Source organism: Anas platyrhynchos, chromosome 22, assembly GCF_047663525.1.
Source record: "Anas platyrhynchos isolate ZD024472 breed Pekin duck chromosome 22, IASCAAS_PekinDuck_T2T, whole genome shotgun sequence".
NCBI classification, from domain to species: Eukaryota; Metazoa; Chordata; class Aves; order Anseriformes; family Anatidae; genus Anas; species Anas platyrhynchos.
The window spans coordinates 8,021,779-8,040,551 of NC_092608.1; the positions used below are offsets into that span (position 1 = coordinate 8,021,779).

General features: G+C 47.2%; 2 protein-coding genes across 2 annotated transcripts in view; both read left to right on the plus strand.

Moving 5' to 3' along the window:
* The first annotated feature begins 6 nt into the window (after positions 1-6).
* PPCS (phosphopantothenoylcysteine synthetase) lies at positions 7-3,434 on the plus strand. The gene is made up of 3 exons (XM_027443253.3): positions 7-542; positions 756-859; positions 2,022-3,434. The coding sequence occupies exons 1-3, from the start codon at positions 44-46 to the stop codon at positions 2,343-2,345; spliced, it is 927 nt and encodes a 308-aa protein (XP_027299054.1). The 5' UTR covers positions 7-43; the 3' UTR covers positions 2,346-3,434.
* A 1,187-nt stretch (positions 3,435-4,621) lies between these two features.
* The window catches only part of CCDC30 (coiled-coil domain containing 30), a 39,907-nt gene continuing 25,755 nt past the window's right edge, over positions 4,622-18,773 (plus strand). The window contains exons 1-3 of the mRNA XM_038166540.2: positions 4,622-4,785; positions 5,344-5,458; positions 18,062-18,133. Of these exons, the coding sequence (XP_038022468.1) occupies positions 5,401-5,458; positions 18,062-18,133 (130 nt within the window). The 5' untranslated portion in view covers positions 4,622-4,785; positions 5,344-5,400. The remainder of the gene's footprint in view (positions 4,786-5,343; positions 5,459-18,061; positions 18,134-18,773) is intronic.

Below are 18,773 nucleotides of genomic sequence, written 5' to 3' on the forward strand. Positions count from 1 at the left end.
GATGAGGGGCGGGGCTTCTGTGGCGGGGGCGGGGCCTGCGGCGATGGCGGCGGCGGCTGCGGGCGGCGCGGAGGAGGCGGCGGCGGCGGCGGCGGAGGAGCGCGTGCGGGCCTGGGCGGAGGCGCAGGCGGCTCGCGGGCGGCGCGTGGCGCTGGTGACGTCGGGCGGGACGCAGGTGCCGCTGGAGGCGCGCGCCGTGCGCTTCCTGGAGAACTTCAGCAGCGGGCGGCGCGGCGCCGCCTCGGCCGAGCGGCTGGTGGGCGCCGGCTACGGCGTCTGCTTCCTGCACCGAGCCCGCTCCGCCTTCCCCTGGGCCCGCGCCCTGCCGCCGCCCGGGCCCGCCCTGCTGGACGCGCTCCGCCTCACCCCCGGGCCGCCTCCCGGCGTGGCCGCCGAGCCGTCCGCCCTGCCCGGCCTCCTGCCCGCCCTCCGCGAGTACCGGCGAGCCGCCGAGAGCGGGGCGCTGCTGGCCATCGAGTTCACCGGGCTGGCCGAGTACCTGGCGCTTCTGCGAGCCGCTGCCCGCGCCCTGGCGCCCTTCGGTACCGGGGGGGGTGGTGGGGGTGTGAGGGGGCTCCGAGCAGCGCTGGGAGGCGGCGGGGGGAAGGGTGGGGAGGGGGGCCCGCGGGCACCGGCCTGGGTTTGGTGTGAGGGGGGCCCCGGTCGGTCCCTGGGGGTCACAGTCGGTGCGAGAGGGCCTGGCAGCTCGGTGCGGGTGAGTGACGGTGAGTGCTGGCGGTTGGTGTCTCTCACAGGCTCTAGCGTCATGTTTTACCTGGCAGCGGCGGTGTCCGACTTCTACATCCCTGCCTCGGAGATGCCCGAGCACAAGATCCAGTCCTCGGAGGGGCCCCTGCAGGTGAGGCACCCCTGGGCCTGGCCGCCCCCATCTGCAGCCTCGTAGTGCCCTCCCAGCACCCTGGTGGTGCCCTGGTGGTGCTGGTATCCTGACAGGGTGCGGATGGCAGGGGGATGACTGAATAACACCTGGGAGAGGTCACAGAGCAAAAGCTCACTGGCCAAAAATGTGCATTTTCCCTGGGAATGCGAAGGTGCATTTCCATGGAGCAGGAGCCTCTGAAGATAGTGGAGTTGCATTGTTTTGTTCCATCCTTTGCACCAGGGATTTCTTTTTTTTTTATTTGTTTGTCTTAGGGTGAATTGTTGCCTAGACCAAGTTCCTCTTGTTTCCCCGGCTGCCTCTTTGAGCTTTGCTGCAAAAGAAGCAGTGGGGCTGTGTGGTGGGCAAATAAGAGGGCACGGCAGGATCAGTCCTGTCCTAGAATGATCTGCATTTATGTTTAGTACCCTTCCTGTGGTTAAGGGGTGTAGTGCATGTCTCTGGTGCCCAGGCCCCTTTTACTTATGGGAACAGGTGGATCTGGAGTTCTGTATATAACAAATACCAAATTTGTTCTGCTGGTTTAGTTTAATTAGTTTTTAATGAGTTGCTGGTCTTATTTTTTTTTTAATCCTTAATGTAGGAAAAACTAAGATCCTACCTGAATTCAGTGACAAGCCCAGAGGCTGAGAAGTTGAATAAAAAGGCTATGTGCCCCCCTTTCCCCCCACATATTTTGGCATATATATGCCTCATGTGTCTTGAAAGAGTTCATAGAAAGAAGAGTTGAGCCTTGATAAGGTGGATTTTGGAGAGCCAAAGACACAGTGTCTTGCAGTTTTAAGTCTGTACTAATCTTCCTCTGCTTAAGTTTAAGTTCTTGAGCACTCAAATAAGAGAAGTACATGTATGTTGATGCAGTTACAGCGTCATTGCTTAACAACACCCTGATTGTTGTGAATAGCAGACAGGTATTTGAATCTAGTTTTTCCGTTTATGTTAGTGAAGTTTTACCTTGTTTGGTGAGATCTGACAAAATATGGTCTTGAAAAATCTCCCAGTGAGAAGTCATGTGAAGGCAGAATTTCCTTAGCCTTTGTGTTGCTGTCCTTATCTCTCATTGAAACACATTGTTATGTTTTTACTGAAACTTTTTTTCTGTTGTGTTTTCCTAACGTAGATCACAATGAAGATGGTGCCAAAAATGCTCTCTCCTCTTGTCAAAGAATGGGCTCCGAAGGCTTTCGTTATTTCCTTTAAACTGGAGACAGATCCCTTGATTTTAATTGATAAATCACTGAAGGCTCTGGAGAAATATCGTCACCAGGTGGTGGTAGCAAATATCCTGGAGTCACGGAGAACCTCTGTTATTATTGTAACCAAAGATTCACAGACTCCATTGTCTCTTTCTGATGAAGAAATAGGGCAAGGCATGGAAATAGAAGAAAAGATAGTGAGCTATCTTCAGGGCCAACATACCTTGTTTATAGAGAAGAAAATCTGAGGTTTGGCTCTGAATGAATTAAACAAAGTTGTACTAGAGAGGGAGTGGAACTGGAGCAGTTCTCTATTCCAGGTAAATAGAATCACGCTATGGAAAAGGCTGCCGTCCAAAACTGTCTACTTTTCTACAGCTTGGTGATGGTTATTGTTGATTGCTATGAAAAAGTAAAATACACAGAAGTGAAAACATTCCAAAGGATGATAAATTAAATTGTTTTAGTTTGTAGAAAAGGAACAGGCATACTGCTATATTTCTGCCCCATGGGCTTAGGAGAACTGGGAGGTGGAGAAATGGTATCCATATGTCTATAAATGATTTTTCTGAATCTGCCTCTTTAAAGTTTCTTTTTGAAATGCTGGATGGAAAGAATGGAGCTCTGCAGGAAATAAGATGTTCTGTTACACACTGGAGTGGAGCTGTAGTGCTGGCAATGGACTGGTATTGAAAGCGGATGGTGAAACCAGTGTGGCAAAAAGGAAGGAGACCATCGTGGTAACAGTGGGCAATGGTGGAGAGCATCTGTTACTCTGAGATAGATCCTGTGGACCCACACTTCAAGAACTCTGCCTACAAACACTTTTCAGAGCAGAAATGGTAGCAGTTGCTGCAGTTGTGGTTATTTTCTTTGAGCTGAGTCCTCTTGAGTATCTGTTGGGAATTGGCACCTGTTGTAGGAAGTGCTGTTCAAGCTGAGCTGAGAGGAACTGGAGAGTGGCAAAAGAGCAGCCAAATAGGTACTGTAATGGTGTCCTTAGAGCAGCTTTGCTCAGTGATGTTCTTTCCAGCGTGAGTGTTCCCAGATTGCTGGGGGGCATAAAGGTGAAGGGACGTGTGGCACAGAGGATAAGTGGCAGCGTCAGGTTTGGGAACAGGTGGTTAGTGATCAGCCTCAGGACGAATGTACTTGTTAGCTGTTGGGATGGAGTTAAAGAGGGAGCCAGTTAGAACTGTGGGATTCCAGATTTTCCCTAAATCCTGCTTCCATATGATTGCTTACTGTAAGCATGAGGAATGTATGCTTAGAAGCTGGTTAAATATGCCATTAATTACAGAGTTCAAAAAGAGAAACAATAAATTTAATTGCATATCTACTGTTGTCCAATGCGTGCCTTTTTGCATACTTTCCTCAAAATGAATTTACTGTAATTCTGTAAACAAAGAAAATAATACACTGTAGTGCAATTCTCACACAGTCCTCTCCAAAGGTGAGGATCATCTCATCCTTAAGGTCCCTTCCAATCCGAGCCATTCTATGATCTTAAAACCACTGAGCACACAAGAAGGCAACAGGAAGAAGTGCTGTTACAACAGCACCAATCACCTGAAAATAGGTTTGCTCAATGAGGAAAAGAAACCCAGCAGAACAAGAGGCTGAAAAGAGCATGAGAACGGGCTCAGCAGAGCGGGAGGGGTGCCTGAAGGACTCGCAGTTTGCAGGCAGGTTATACACGTATTTAGTGGTGGAAGAACTAGCCCAGGTTCCTCAGGAGAGCTGAGAGAGCTAGCAGCTTAGGAGAAGGAACCAATACTTTATGTATGGCCGGGACTGATGCCTGCAGAGGTCTGTAGTGGTCATTAAAAGTGGTTCTGAAGGGAGAATCTGCCAGCACAAGGGATGCGCACGTGGCTGGTGCTGAATATTCCTGTTAACCCTGGAGACCTGGCCGACCTGCACTATCAGGGAGTAAAAGGCTGCCTCCTGTCTGTTGGGTGACAGCAGAGTGTGTTTTAAGAAACTGAAATGGAGACTGTGCTCAGATGTGGGAGTACCTGTCAGAGTGCAAGGAGGTGAAGTGCTTAGGAAAAGATGGAATGTGCTGCACGAGTATTGTATGTGCTTGTGCGCTCGGAAAGCTGCCTGTTTTAATCTCATGACCAATATGAAGGTATGGTCCTGCTAGCTTAGAGGTTTCTGTTGCCTTATTTTGAGTCTTGCACTTACAAACAGAGGTGGGCAAACAGAGGTGGGCTGGCAAAGGTGAGAATTACATAAAGTCAGGTCCGAGTAAATGAAGCACACCCTTGAAGCACCGTTAGAACAAGTGGTGGAAGAAGTGCACCGGGTGTCACCTCAGTGTTCTGCCCGTTGTGAGGGGGTTATGGGGGAGGGAAGCCCCAGGCCCCGCCTCTTGGAGCCCGCAGGAGGCCGTGGCGGGGCTGGGCCGTTCTGCCGGGACCCCTCGGGGACCTGCTCGGGGGGCGGGCCTCTCGCTCGCCGGCCTGAGTGACGGCTGCCCCGGCCAATCGGCGTCGCGCTCCCCCCCCCCGTTGCCACGGCTCCCGGGGGGGCGGGGCGGGGCCGCGCCCGCGCCTCACGGAGGCGGCCGCGGCCGCTCCGGGGGTGCTGGGGGGTGCCCGCGGGCTGCGGTTCCCCCGCGGGCGGAGCAGCCGGGCCCGGCTCGGAGAGCTCGAGCGGCGGCGGGCCGGGGAGCCGAGAGAAGTAAGCGGCGTTACCGCTGCGCCTCTCGCCTCCCGTGCCCGCGGCGTGTAACGGGGCGCGGGGGCGGCTGGCGGGCGCGTTCCTCTCGGGCCTGTTGTCCAGTGCACGGCTGCCCCGCTCCTGTCAGCGGGCCTCTGGTCCCCACGCCCAAAAATCTGCCCAACAGCGGGGCCAGTGCACGTCCCCTGCGCCCCCCAGTAAATCCGGTTAAAGGCCGGCTCGGGCTCCTGGTGCTGTGCCAGGTCTGCTTTGCTGCCCAGTGCTGGGCCTTTCTGTGTCTCTTCTGATAAGACCTTTTTTGTTTTTTTGTTTTTAAAAAAAAGGGGGAGGGGGGAGAGAAATGGGGTCTTTCTAGTTGAAAGGCCGCCTCCCTAACAAAATGTCCCCGGATTCTAAAATGGCACAACGTGTAGTGTTGTGCAAATGGTTGAGTTTATCTTGTAAATCTTGGGGGTGAAGGGAGCTTGAGAGTTACTCGTGCCAGTAACTTGCTGACGAGTAAGTTTCTGGGCTGGTCGTAAACGTGCTGAAGCACAGGGATGTTTTCATGTTTTCTAGGTGGAAAGCTACGTGGGCCATGTCCGTAACCTGACAGAGGAATGGGACAATGTCCTCATGGAGTATGAAAAAGAAAACGAGCACCTCAGAGATGAGCTGATGCAGCTGCAGCAGGGTAATCCTTTCCCTCTGAAGCACAGTCCGAGGGGATGCATTGCCAGGTAGTGCTCTACAAGTTTTCCAGCAGAGCTGGCTGAAAGCTTCTTTGCAGGAACAACAACATTTCTCAATGAGTTCTGTGAGACCGGCGTTCATGGCTTATTTTTTGGGAGGTTGGCAGAAGTGTTGATGAAACTGAAGCATTAGAATTGATTTGTAATCGACTTAGCGATTCTTGTCTGCTTTTACTGGCTTTATTCAGTAAGTTGGACAGTTTCTCACCTCATTGTCACACAAAGTATCTTTCAGAGCATGTTTGAAGAACAGAATGGATTGTACTGTTCATCTTTCTACTCTAAGTTGTTCGGTAGCTGAGTGTTGAGCTGTGCTCCTACTGAAGTCGATGAAGTAACTTTGCCATTCATTGGCTTTGGTTTAGACAAGGCCCATAGTTTTTAAAAACAACTTTGAAGGACAGGTATGTTTGCAACAGTGATTCAGAACTTGTAGTTTGTGCTTATTTTCATGTAGTTGTTCTGTTTAGAACAAATTATTTCACTTCAAATGATCTGCTTCTCTCTCAAACCTGGGGTTGTTTTGTTCTTGATTTTCTTCAGTCTTATGAGTCTTCTCTTGTGCTTTGAGTGCTGCTAGCAGCACGCTGTTACCGTTAGCTCTTCCTTCTGTGGTATGTATTATCCTGGGCCAGTGGTGAGACTGGGGGTGAGAAACATAGCTTGAACAGGGTCTTTGTTATGCATGCTTTATTTGGGGCAGTGAATATAGGAGTTAGGGGAAATTTATTGCAGGTCTGAGTGTTTGGCTCTGGTCAGCATGCAGGTTTCAGGGAGCATGTCTGGTGAAGTGACGCTTAAAAGGTAGGTGAGCTTAAGCACTGTCTGAAAATCTGGTCCTCTGGCACCTCTGGGCTCCAAGAGCTGTACTGTACTGTTGGGTGCTGGTGCGCAAGGCTTTGAAATGACCCAGTGACCTTTCGCTAGGGGTAGAGAATTTTATTACTGATTCTTCCCTCATCTTTCCCACGAGGTGGCAGGCGTGTGATGAAAACGTCTACAAAGCTGTATTTACATTTGTTTCCTCGTGGTGGCTCTGCTCTTTGCAACTTTGTCCATTTTTAAAGGATTCTCATGGCTGTTGAGCAATGATTAACACTGAAATGGAAGCTGACATCTGTGACCACGATATTGTTGGGTTCCTAGTTGTGACCAAGTTATTACCAGCCTGCAATTCCTGAAGAGTTCCTGTGGTTCCATGGTGCTTTGGTGCTGTATGGTGGTTTCACGCAGCTTTCTGGAGAAGTTTATTTTGGGATGTTGCTGCCAGACTTTGGTTTTTAAGACCTGTTATTGCCTTACTGATGGCGGTAGCCACAGTTCTGCAACACATACTGGTGGCTTAGTGATCTGGCCAGTGGTATGGATACGTCAATAAAGCCCTGTCTTCCACTAGGGTGTTCTCCACAGTGAGGGATGCCAGCCTTGGTGTGTTTTGGGATGCTTATGGATAGCTTCCTTGCGGAACTGGCCTTTTGGCTTGGGCAAGGCAGTTGCTGGCCATGGAAGGGTGCAACAGGTGACAAGCAGGCACTATTATTGGCTGTGCAAGGCAGCAGCTTGGATTGTGGCTGAACTACGTGTCTGCATGTGCCAGCATGTCCCTAGAGATCCAGGGAGAGGTGCTGGAGGGAGGACTGGAGTCCCTTTCTTCCAGGAATGAAGTTCATCATCTTCCTATCTCACCTCCAGCTCCTTCGAGGGTGATGTGAGACTGCTGGGGGGGCAGCTTGAGGGCTGTAAGCATGCTTTGTGGTCTGGTGCCAGGCAGCAGCCTCACGTTGGACAGATCTGAGATACCTTTGAGTCTGTGTCCTGGGTACTTGCATGTTTGTGTCTGTGTGTCAGCTTTTCCCTCTGAAGGTACTGACTAACACAGAAGTCGATGCTGAAGTTGTCTGTTGTCAGTGATTGCTCCGGAGTGCTCGGAGGTCCCTGGCTCTGGGCATGATGTGACTCAGCTGCTAGGAGTTCATGTGGGTCATTTCTTGCTCTGTGAATATTTGTTATTTCTGCCATTTTTCTCTTTCCCTTCTGTTTCCTCCCCGCCTATCCTTCCTCCTTTACAAAAACAAAACAAAACAAATCAAACAAAAAAAAAAAAACACTGGCCATCTCTGGCACAGAGCTGCTGAGCATGTTGAGGAATGTGCTTGTGCCTTAGCAGCTGTGCTTGCTCAGTCCTTTACCTGCTCGGGTTCTCTGATCCACCTCTGCTGTGTGGCTGCACAGTTCAGTGCTGCATCACCATGTTTGTTCCATGGGCCTCTGCTTTCTCCTGCAGTTTGTGCAAACCAGCCCAGAGGTTCCTCCCGTGTCCTGCGGGGTGCAGAGCAGGCTGAGGGTCGGTTGCCCTGAGGGTCTTATTACACCTCTTTAGGAGGGACAACGTGATACTGCAGATCAGGCTTTAACAAAACAGGGCTGGAGAAGGAGTCTTGTGAAAAGGAAGACCCCAGCCTACTGGGATTGTTAAACAAAAAATGTGAGTAAGGCTACTCCAGAGGGTCACGGCAGGGAGCTTTTGGGAGGCTTGAAATGAGGTCAGATGGGAAAGGGTAGTTGAGGACAGTGGCCGGTTCAAGCCTGTGGTGCAGCCAGAGGATCAGCATGAGTGGTGAGGTGCAAGTGGACAGGATCTGTCCTGATCTGGAGTGCAGAGCAGGCCAGTGGCAGCTGGGAGAACAGGCTTCGGAGACCAGGAAGGAAAAGTGCCCTCAAAAGAGGTGCAAAGACTTGGGTAAATGCGGGACATCACTTGGGTGGACTGTGGGGGCTGAGCACGCTCCCACTTCCAAAAAAACACCCAAACAGATCAGAAGCTGTGCTTGGTCCTAGGATTGCTGTGAACAATTTGATCTGCCAAAAGCTGTTTCTGATGATAAAAGCAAGTTTATGCTTATATATTTATTTCTTGCCTGGAACGGGCCCGCAGAGTTCCTGCCATGCCTGGTTTTATGCTGAGCTATTGATCTGAGCTTTACCTCATTTGGTACCTCTGCCCAGAGTGACATTTTTCCTTTCCTCGAGGCACTTCATAATCCATTTCTGATGGTTCTCATCTGATATGCTTCAGTGTTTTTGGAGGGCAGATCGAAAACTCATGCACAGAATTACCAAAGCTTTTATGAAAAACAGATGTAACAGAAGTAAAACAGGATGCTGTTGGGGCCTTGCCATGATTTAAGGAGTGAAACAAAAAGAATCGTCGTAGCCTGAGCTCGTTTGTTGTAACAGCTGTACTGCTTAAATGTCCCCTGCATGAATGAGAGGACACGGCTTCTGTGGTGGGTGTGATATCTGTGAATTGCACATTTCTGTGCATCAGGGAGAGAAACTTCCTCTCTTGCTTTACAAAGGTAAGACACCTTTGCAGAAACAAAGCTCACTTCAGAGAAGCAGAGGTGCAGTAGGTATGTGCTTGTGGGAGCACATCAGGGCACCGGTCTGACATTGATCATTCAGGGTGTTTGCTCTCTTTGCTAGGTCACATGCGATATAATACAGAAGGGGTTTGTGAGATGCTTGTAAGGAACCAGTGGGCTTTTACAGGAAGGTAATTTGTGCTATGTGCTGCAGTCTCCTCTCATCCTCACAGATCTTTTTTTTTTCCTCTTCAGCCTGTGGAAGATTTCTAGATCATGTTGCCACATCTATATAGCACGGTATTGTTTTGCAGGCTGCATGCAAGGGAAGTACCTTCAAGCAAAACTGTCCATATAGGAGTAGTTTTGTGAGTTCTTGTGTGAGCTCAACTTGTGTGAGTTGTGTGAGTCCCTTTCACCTGCTGTCCTGTTTCTGTCCATAAGCAAAGCAGCTACCAGGGGAAGATGCAAGAACCCCAATTTGGATCGTCAGTGGGAGGAATCTCTGAGGCAGCTTGGAGGCCATGTGGGTTTCTCAGTTTAGTGTGAGCTGTGGGTTCTTCATAAGGCATATGGAACAAGGGGTCAGTTATTTTTAAACTGTAAACTGCAATATTTTGTTCTCCTTCATACAGGAAAGCTGCAAGAGAGCCATGCTTGACCTCTTCATTGAACAAGCTGTAATTCATAACCACAGGGAGGGTGAATGGGAAACCGCAGGGTGTTTTCCATCCATAGGGCTGGACAGAGCCAGCTGCAAAGTGCAGAGTGGAAACAAGCAATTGATTTGAGCCTTAGGGTGTGATTGTGCCGGGTCCCCTGTTAAATCCAGTGTGTGAAAGTGCAGAGCAGGCTTGTCCAAAGCTGTGTATGTATTCTGTGTAAGAGTATGAGAAATACTTGTTCTGCGTAACTTCTGAGGCTTAGCTCCCTAAGCAGTGAAGGCGTGTGACTGTGCCTCCCTTGTCAACACAAACCCCACAACTCCCTGATTCCCATCCTACAGCTCTTGGAAGCATTTATAAACTATTTTGGGCTAGACATTGGGAATAGTTTTCCTTTTTAATGTTAATTAAATTACTGGAGAAAAGACTGATGAGAAATGAGTGGTGTTTACATAGGGAGGTTTTCAAAGCCCTTTACAAGCTAATAGATCCAGTGCAGGAATTGCTGCCATGGCCACGAAGGAGATGAAGGCTCTCCAGGTGGATGAATTGCCAACCAAAGTGAGGGGTTCTTGCTTAATTTTTTTTTTAAACAAATGATCTTGAGCATGCTGCAAAATGGAGTTCAAACCAAATAGGAAACCTCTTGTATTGTTTTTTCTGCACGTTTCTTCTGAAAAATGTACCTGGAGAAGTGTGAACACAACTGTCCTGTGCTTGTAACCTGGGCAGTAGAGCCAGCTGTGGCCCCAAACACAGCAGTGCCTAGCTATAAACAAATACTGTTATGATCTGTTTACCTCAAAAGCCATTGAATCTTGAAGTTTTTCCTAGTACAGTCTTCCTAGCTATAACTTTGGGATAAATAGTAATTGGTAATTTAATTCTGAAAGGAATTTTTGCTCCTTTAATCTTACAGGAGACCTCCAAAAAGCAGGTTTGCGTTACCAAGAAGTTGTCCTTAGCCTGTGGGATTAGAGCTGGTTTTGGTGGAATGTGCATGGGAGAAAAAAGCTCTTAGGAAAATTCTGTTGGTATGAGTGATATGGTATTTTGTGTCTCTTCTTTCTAAAGAAACTGCTTATGTGATTGCCTGCTCATCTGCTTTGTTTCTCTCAATGCTTTTTTAATCTGTTTAGTTTCCACCAAAGTGTGTTAGGGGGTAAGAGAGTCAAGGACAAAAAGGTTGGTGAAGCATAGCTGCTGGGTGGAGGTAAAGGGTCATAATAACTCACCCCTCTGAAGGACAGGAGAATTCAGATGTAGCAGGTCCTATCACTTGCTTGTCAGGCAGTGTAGGGGGTGCGAGTGGGAATGTCACAATGGTGGGAATAGGACTGCCATGGTAGGAGAGAGTGGGGGATAGGAGGGAGCAAGGGAGCTGGGAAGCAGGAGAGCAGACTAGAATTTTTGTGAGCTGTTGGAGGGTTCCAGGAGAAACTGGGGCTGTCGTGGTGTTTAGAGAACCTGGGGCACAGATCCGCAGGGAACTGGGCTTCCTTTCTTCTTGTGCTCACAGAAAGCCTTGTCTTGCAGAAGCCCAGCTGAAGGAGGTCAAGGAGATGCTGGAACAGGAAGGCTTGTCCGAAATAGCTCACAGTAATGCCAGCGAACAGATTGCTTATTTACTGGTAGAAAGAACAACGCTGCTGGAGAAACTGGAGATCACAGATCAGAAGTTGAATTCACACAGCTACGTAGACAGGCTGTGTGCTGCACAGCTTCAGGTACACCCTGCTTTAGCTGCTCAGACTGTCTGAAAGCATGCTGGGGAAAAGAGTATCTTTGAGTTTTTTAAATTAAAAATTATTCTCCTATCTATGGATTGTTAGTGATGAAGTTTATTTCTGTATTAGTTTTCACCCTTGTATGTTTATGCTTGATTTGCTCCCACGTCTTGCATAGGGATAATGAATAGAATTATTTTTGAGAGAATGTTGAAGAATTTGTGATATAATTGGGTCTGAATATCTTCATTGGGCTATAATGGCTTCCTACTGATCCAGATTTCCTGATGATTCATTATTTAATTACAAGTGAGAGAATTCCCTTGACAGTCATTAATTTAAGAAAAACCCTCCCTGTACTCTAAGGTGAGGTTAAAACTCCTTCCTTGGTGGTTGGCAGGCTAGGGGAAGACCGTCTACATCTTGACCCTTACTTTTGAGATCAAGATGACAAAACGGACAAATGGTGGAGGAACAGCAGCTCTGGTGTGTCAGAGAGGCAGTTTGTGACCACCTACCTCAACTAGGGCAATCTCCCTCCCAGCAACTTCGACACCGACTTCCACCTACTCCTGAATATGACTGTTAAAGGGAACTGGAGCCCAGGAGCTCCTGGCCATTGGAGTTCCTCATTTGCAGCTCTCCTGCATTGCTGTGCTTGTTGGCTCTGCTTTGCAACGCTCAGTCTGCCCTTGTGCAATGCTCACCTCAGCCCTAACTTCATTTTGACAGTCATGGCTGTCAGATGTATAGGAGCATAAACGTTGCTGCCCTGGGCTAGGTCAAGAGCCTGTTTAGACTGCACCATTCGTGATACAGAATGTTCAGTTTCTCTTACTCTTCCCAATCTCCTTCTGCCACTTCAGAAGTGGCTGGACCAGGTTGTGCTTTAGGGTGGGGGGAGCTGTTCTTGCCTAGGGACGCAGTGGGTGAGCTCTGGGCTGCAAGGGAGATGCGGGAGGGCTTGGAGCACAGCCAGCCAGAACTGGGAACAGAGGAGATGGCAGGGCTTGGTGACACCCAACTGTTTGCTGGAAGCAAGGGCTGCCTGCTAGGGCATCAGCAGGTGGAAGATCTGTGGGCAGACTGTTTCATTTCTGTCACTACCTTGAATTTTCTATAGTAAAAAAGTTGGGTTTATAGTTTTTCATTCTGATAAACTGGTTGGAGTTGAAAAGCTTCTTGGCCTCTTTTGGGTGAGCACACCTAAGGAGGGGGGCTCGTCAGGCCTGCTGCGAAGCTCAGCTTGGTTTGGACTGCGTTGCACCATCTGAATCTCAGAGGACTGCGTAAGGGCAAAAATGTAGTGGTAGTACATCTGAAATATCCCCCTTGCCTCCAGTGCAGTGTCTGAACTGTAGCTGCTATCTTTGTATTTATTAGTCCTTGATTAATTTTTCTCTTCTGTGAATGTGGTTGCTTCTTGATGCCATGCAGTTTTCTTACATCCTCAACATTTTGCAGCAAGGTTTAGTTACTGACACGTTCCTTTGTTTTACTGTACCATCGCTGGGCCTTGCTTAATGCTCTCCAGCTCTTGCATTCAAGGCAGTGAACAATTGCCTCTTGTCTGTCTTTGCTGTGCCACTCAGGATTATACTGACCTCAAGAGCATCCCTTTCTGGCTGGAGAGTCTCAGTCTGCCTGACTGTTATGTGTTATTCATGGTTCATTAGTGGTACAATAACACCTTCAGATATAGGTATTTTCCTCAGAATCAAGGAGTTTGCTTACAGTGAGGGAGAGATACTTCCCTGAGGTGTTGCCTCCCCCTCCTTGATAGAAAATGTCTCTGTGAATCCTGAATAATCTGCCTGTGAATGTCTGTCACTTAATACAAACGTTTGCTGCAAACAGACCATTTTTCTGATGAAGCATTGTAATAGAAACCTCACTGTAGTTAAGAGGAAGCAGAGCTGTAACCTTCCAGTGAAATGCCAGTTAACCACATCTGCTACTGAGCATTTATGAGGAGTGATTGGGTTTGCACTTCCTTCAGTGCCACGTCTGAGTAAGAGAAGTAGGGCCAGGTCAAATGAGGAATGTAGATGCCTCCAAGTCCGGTGTTGAATCCAGACCTTCCTGCATGGAGCTCATCCTTCTGAACGCGTAGCTGATGGGGACTTCTGTCTAACAGCCTATGGATAAAGCATGTACCCATGTAAGATATAAGTTCAGATCCCTTCTGTTGATCATTTCAGAGGAATTCCACTTGCATATTTCTCTCCCTGAGTAAATGAATGACTTTCCATCCTTGTGTTGGAGCTGGCCGCTGAACAGTGAAGACAGGTTCCTGGAGCCAGAAGAGCAAGCAGGCAAGGAGCAGGACTGCAAATAGGGGTTAGGGATGGAAGTCCTGCTTTCTCCTTCTGCTCTCACTCCTTCCTATTTCTCCATCCAGTCTGGGGCTGAATGCCCTGTACACCTGGCTGCAGGCTTCCTGGAAAAGAGCTACAGCAGTTATGTGTTCAAACTTCTGTTGTGACATACGGTGTCTGCAGCGACAGCTTCTCCTAGCTGCTCGCTCTCAGACCACTCTTTCTGATGCTTCCATAATGACCGCACAATATGTTTCTGTAACAAGGCTGGCGTTGACTACTGGGTAAAATTGGAGAGTGTATTGTTGCAGCTGTGCTGGGTGAAGGACGAAGCCAGGGCAAAGTCTTGTCCGTAGAGATAATATAGTCTACGTGTGAAGAACAACGTGGACTTTTCTTGAATTCCTCCTGTTACACAGTGCTAGACTCCCCTGTTATGTAAAGACAGGCCTGTAAATACCTGACTTTTATCCAATTTTCATACAGCTGTTTAGAAGAATGAGGCTTGGAAAGGCAAGTGTATTCTTGCATGATCAAAATATATTATAAGGTTAATGCTCCTCATTCTGAATCAAACAGAACTTCTCTGCGGTTCTTACACTGGACACCTTTCTTTCTGTGTTTTTAAAACTAGGTGAAAGACTCTGAAGATGTGCTTTTCAGGAAAACAATTTCTAAAGCAGACTGTTTTTTCTCCCCAAATGATGTCATTGGTGTTCATGCTTGTGAGCTAGAAACTGTTGATTAAGCACTTCTTTCTCCTGGGTAGCATCACACATTTGTTCTACAGGATCATTAGAGTCACAGCAGTGTTTCAAGTGAAAAGGTTAATTGTTCTCATTACTCTGTTAACTGGAACGTGTAACCTTTCTAATTCTCAAACAAACTTATGTGCTTGTTCAACTTTATACCGAAAGTCCAAATAAGTTTCTGTCTGTTATGGAAATTAATGTGTTTTTTTTTTTTTGCTAGACTGCTTAAGCATAGCTGATTTTTTTTAATGCATCCTCAGTAATGTCGAAAGCCTGGGTACAAACATGCATTTTTGTGTAGTCATCCTGATACATAGGTGGGAAAACACTTTGAGTAGTGCCAGAGAAACCTGGCATGTACGAGCACACACCTCTCTAGCATCAAGCTGCAAAAATGTTAATGACAACTAACCTGAGTAGAAGCAAATCCTTGATGCTGATTCATGTGCACAGACCACAGGAGCAGGAGGAATCTGTTAACCTGGTAAGCAATTCAAAAGAGTAGGGCATGAGGAAGTAACCCACCATTACACTGATCAAGTAAATCTAGCATAGATTTCTGGGAGCAAAGCTGGGCCACTATGCTCAAAAAGGAAGTTGCCAAGGAGATCCTGGCTTTAAAAAAAATGTAGTGGGCCTGTAGAGTACTAGCAAAGTATAATAGACAACTGAGGATTTTCCCAGGGATGTGGTATATCTCAGGTTGAAACTTGTCCTTTAAGGTATGATTACAACCCCTTGTTAATGAAGGTACGATAAAACTGAGAATACTACACCCTGGTGTCCGTGGCAGCATGCTTTCTGGTGGTATTGATCTATTAAAATCTCTTTCTATGCAAGGGTGAGTTTGATCACATTCATCAGACATTGGAAGATGAACTCCAACAACAGTGCAAATCCATGCAGCATGCAGAAGAGACGATAAATGAGGTAGTACATTTGCACGTTGCTTGCTGATGACGTGACATGTAGCTGAGATTTCAAGCAGTGGGTCTGTTCTTGAGCACACTGTGAGGTTACTTAGTGTTTTTTGCTGACGGGTTGGGAGCGTGCTTTGAACTGCAGGCTGTGCAATCTTATCAGCCTGGGGCTACACATGAGTTACTAACTTCTGCTGAGAGTCAGGGCTAACATCTCACCAGGGTGAGATGGCTGGGTTGGGGCTGTAAGTGCTGTAAGTATTCATGTGCCTTTCATTCTAGCCACAAATAGAAAATATTGGAGACAGAGCAGACCAAAGCCATGGCTGTGAGGAACAGCCCTTTTTATATCAGCTGAAATGACTTCTCGGCACAAACACCAGGTCAGTGGGTGAAGTGTCTGGCTCACAGACTAGGAACATTTTGTAGGCTGGATGAGGAAGTTTCCATTGCTGGGCTTGGCTGGGACCAGCTCTCACAACAGCCATGGGACAACAAACATGCAGAACTGACTTGTTCTTGGAGCAGACCCTCACAGGGTGTGATGGAACCCTCAGCTTGGAAACCCCCCATATATAGATTTTTCTATGTGCTGTCTGTAATCATTCATCCTTGTCTTCAAATGTGCTTGAAAGTGCACCTTAATTAACAGCATTGTCTCAAGGAAAGAAGAACAGAGCTTTGTAGGAAGCAGCCGTGGCATGCTGTTCAATGTCTGCTCTTTGACACCTGTCCGTGGCAAGGGGTCGCCCTCTACATGTCTGTCTCTTGCCTCTGCAAGATCACCCGATTTCTGTTTGTGTCACCACCCCTGTTCTGGTGGGCCCAGAGCAGTGTGGAGGGGGGATCTGCTGTCACCAGGAGGGTTATCTCATTTCCACTGGAGCATTAGATTGTGTGCTCCAGTCCTACAGGGAGGAGCTGGAGAGGGAACAGGCATCACATGTAAGAGTTGAACGAGAGCTGGCTGAGGCCATGCAGAAGCTGCTGGTGGTCCACAAAGGGATCTGGAGGCTGACAGATGAGCTGGATACACAAAGAAGGGAGCAGAGCAAAATACGTCAGTGCTTCTTGTGTGGCTGTGTGCCACTCCTAATTACTGGCCTGCATTTAACCCACCCCTGTTCAGTGTGAGCCTTGCACTTCTCACCCAGGGGAACTGGAGAAAGGCCATCCCGTGTCCTCGTAATGAGGAGAAATCTGCTTCAAGGGTTGCCTCAGTACCTAGGAGACCTGAATGCAGAAACACAGTCAGGATGAATCCGGAGTGTGGAAAGCCAGAACGTGGGGCAATCTGATCCTTGATAGGAGTAGCAGCAGTGTCTTGACTTAATTCCTCTCCCTGGCTTGTACAAAGGGAGAAATACACAACCCAGAAGGGGATTGAGAAGAAATGGCAACTTGCTCCAGAAACAAAACAGCTGAAATAACTCATACACAGTGTCAGCATGTCTGAACCACCCATTTCCAGGTTGTCCAGGAGCTATTTTTGGAATGCTACCTCCTTTAGGGGTCATTAGCAAGAGCTCATAACCAAGGCTTGTCAGTGGTCTTGAAGTGACTGGTTGGATTCTTACAACTGCTAATACTCATTTAACCTCCTTGAAAGTGTTTAAAACCTCCGTATTGAAACCTCTGTTGTTGTCCAGCCCTCCAGTATTCCTTTTTTTTTTTTTAATTACATTTAAATACTGACCAAAAAAAAAAAATTAATTGTTTTTTGGAAAGAAGTGAAACTGTTTGGTAAAGGTGCCAGTGGAATGATCCCTAAAGCCAGGTCCTTCACTGCTGCCTCCTACAGGAGGCTCCCCCAGCAAAACACTGGTTTCTAGATGCTCTTTCTGTTACTCAAATTGTCCCAAAATCTGTGATACAGAATTTCAGCTGAGAGCAGCAAGGTGTGATGCTGCCCCATCACCTTTGCAGCAGCTGCTCTCTTAAGGAGACTGGTACCAGCGTGGGCAGGGCGATGGCAGATCACGATGCTGACCTCGCAGCTTGTGCATCACACTCAGATGTAGTCACTAAACCTTCTAGCCAGCCTCCAAACCCATCGTTGGCAGCTTTTTAATCAAAGCACCCTGCAGTTATCTGCTTTGTCTATTGATCGGTACGCATGCATTCGTGGGCACGGAGTGAATGTCGTGTTGCAGCCTCCAAACCGTACTGCTTCTCCAGATTTCGGACAGGCTGCAGCATGACTCCTCTCCCTGGATCTTAGCCTGAGTGGGGAATCTGTGTTCTATAAAATTCCTAAGTATCAACTGAATGTAAGACTTCCCAAACTGTGAGTAAGGGTTTCATGCTTGCTATGTCTGTGTGGTTTATTATGCTGTATTAGTGTGCGAGATTAGTGCTATAACATCTCAGTGACTTCCCCGATGATGTATATCTGCATGCCTTCTCTTCCCCATGCACTACAGAACCAAATGCTTTGTAAATAAACTGATTTTTAAATAGAAAACTAAATGAAATCTCTGATAGTCAGTAAGATTCCGCTTAAGCAGTGTAATTTGGTTCAGTGATTACTTGCAGCTGCTTGCTTGCATTGATGAGAAAATACAAGATTGCTCCTGAGCAGTTTGTAGCTCAGTTATTGGGTGTTGGTGATGGTGATTAGAGATTTTAAGTCATGTGCAGTGGTCTAGATGTCTGCTTCTTATTTTTCATTTTTTTAATTTTCGTTCAACTCTATATTTAACAAAGAAGTGCATCAAAAATGTTACTTTTTTTTTTCTTCTGTTCAAAACATGTAAATGAACTGCCACAGCAAAACTGTCTCTTTGTTGACCTTGCAGAAACTGCCTCGTGGTCAGCCCTGCAAGTGCCTGAGAGCTGGGAAGAAGGGGTGCGTGAATGGAGAAAGAGTGGTAAGTCGACCAATTTATAAATGGAGAAGATCCAACATTTTATCTGTAATGGTAGACAACTTTTAAGCAAAATGAATGCTTTAGTAGGAAGTGTTTCTTCACTTTTATTTTAAACTACAAAACTGAAAATCCAATAGCAAAATCCCTGTTTGAAAGTGGGGTGTGTTGTTGTTTTTTTATTTTTTCCCCTCTAGTTTATAACCAAGAAAATAGGTATATTTTTATTTTTGCCTGACAAAAAGTCAAGTTTAAGTTGAAAAGGGAAAAATCACGTTCATCATTTCTGTAAGGAAAACTGGCTTCTCTACTTCTCTATAGTTCTACTTTTAGGAGCAGAATACCAGTGTACATGCACTCAGTCAGACATGTTTCTGTCAATGTTTCTAATACAAACATCTTTTTCCTGATTCTGCCATTTGAAATACTAGATGGTCTGTGTCAATTGGTGTGACGGTTGCATATGCATATTGATTCAGACTTGATGGGTTGGTATACAACGATTTTTACTCTCTGGTCATGCCATAAGTACTAATTTAGCACAACACTGGTATATTCACATTGTAGTTCCTGCTCATAGCAAGTCATGAATTTTAAGCTGAAGTTGCAAGTTTCTCACTGATAAGGTAACTTTTCCAAACCG

Bases quoted from the DNA above. Each gene is read 5' to 3' on its own strand.
- PPCS (XM_027443253.3), top strand. From the start codon at position 44: ATGGCGGCGGCGGCTGCGGGCGGCGCGGAGGAGGCGGCGGCGGCGGCG. The intron at 543-755 runs GTACCGGGGGGG...TGTCTCTCACAG, and splicing joins CCGCGCCCTGGCGCCCTTCG to GCTCTAGCGTCATGTTTTAC. The intron at 860-2,021 runs GTGAGGCACCCC...TTCCTAACGTAG, and splicing joins CCTCGGAGGGGCCCCTGCAG to ATCACAATGAAGATGGTGCC.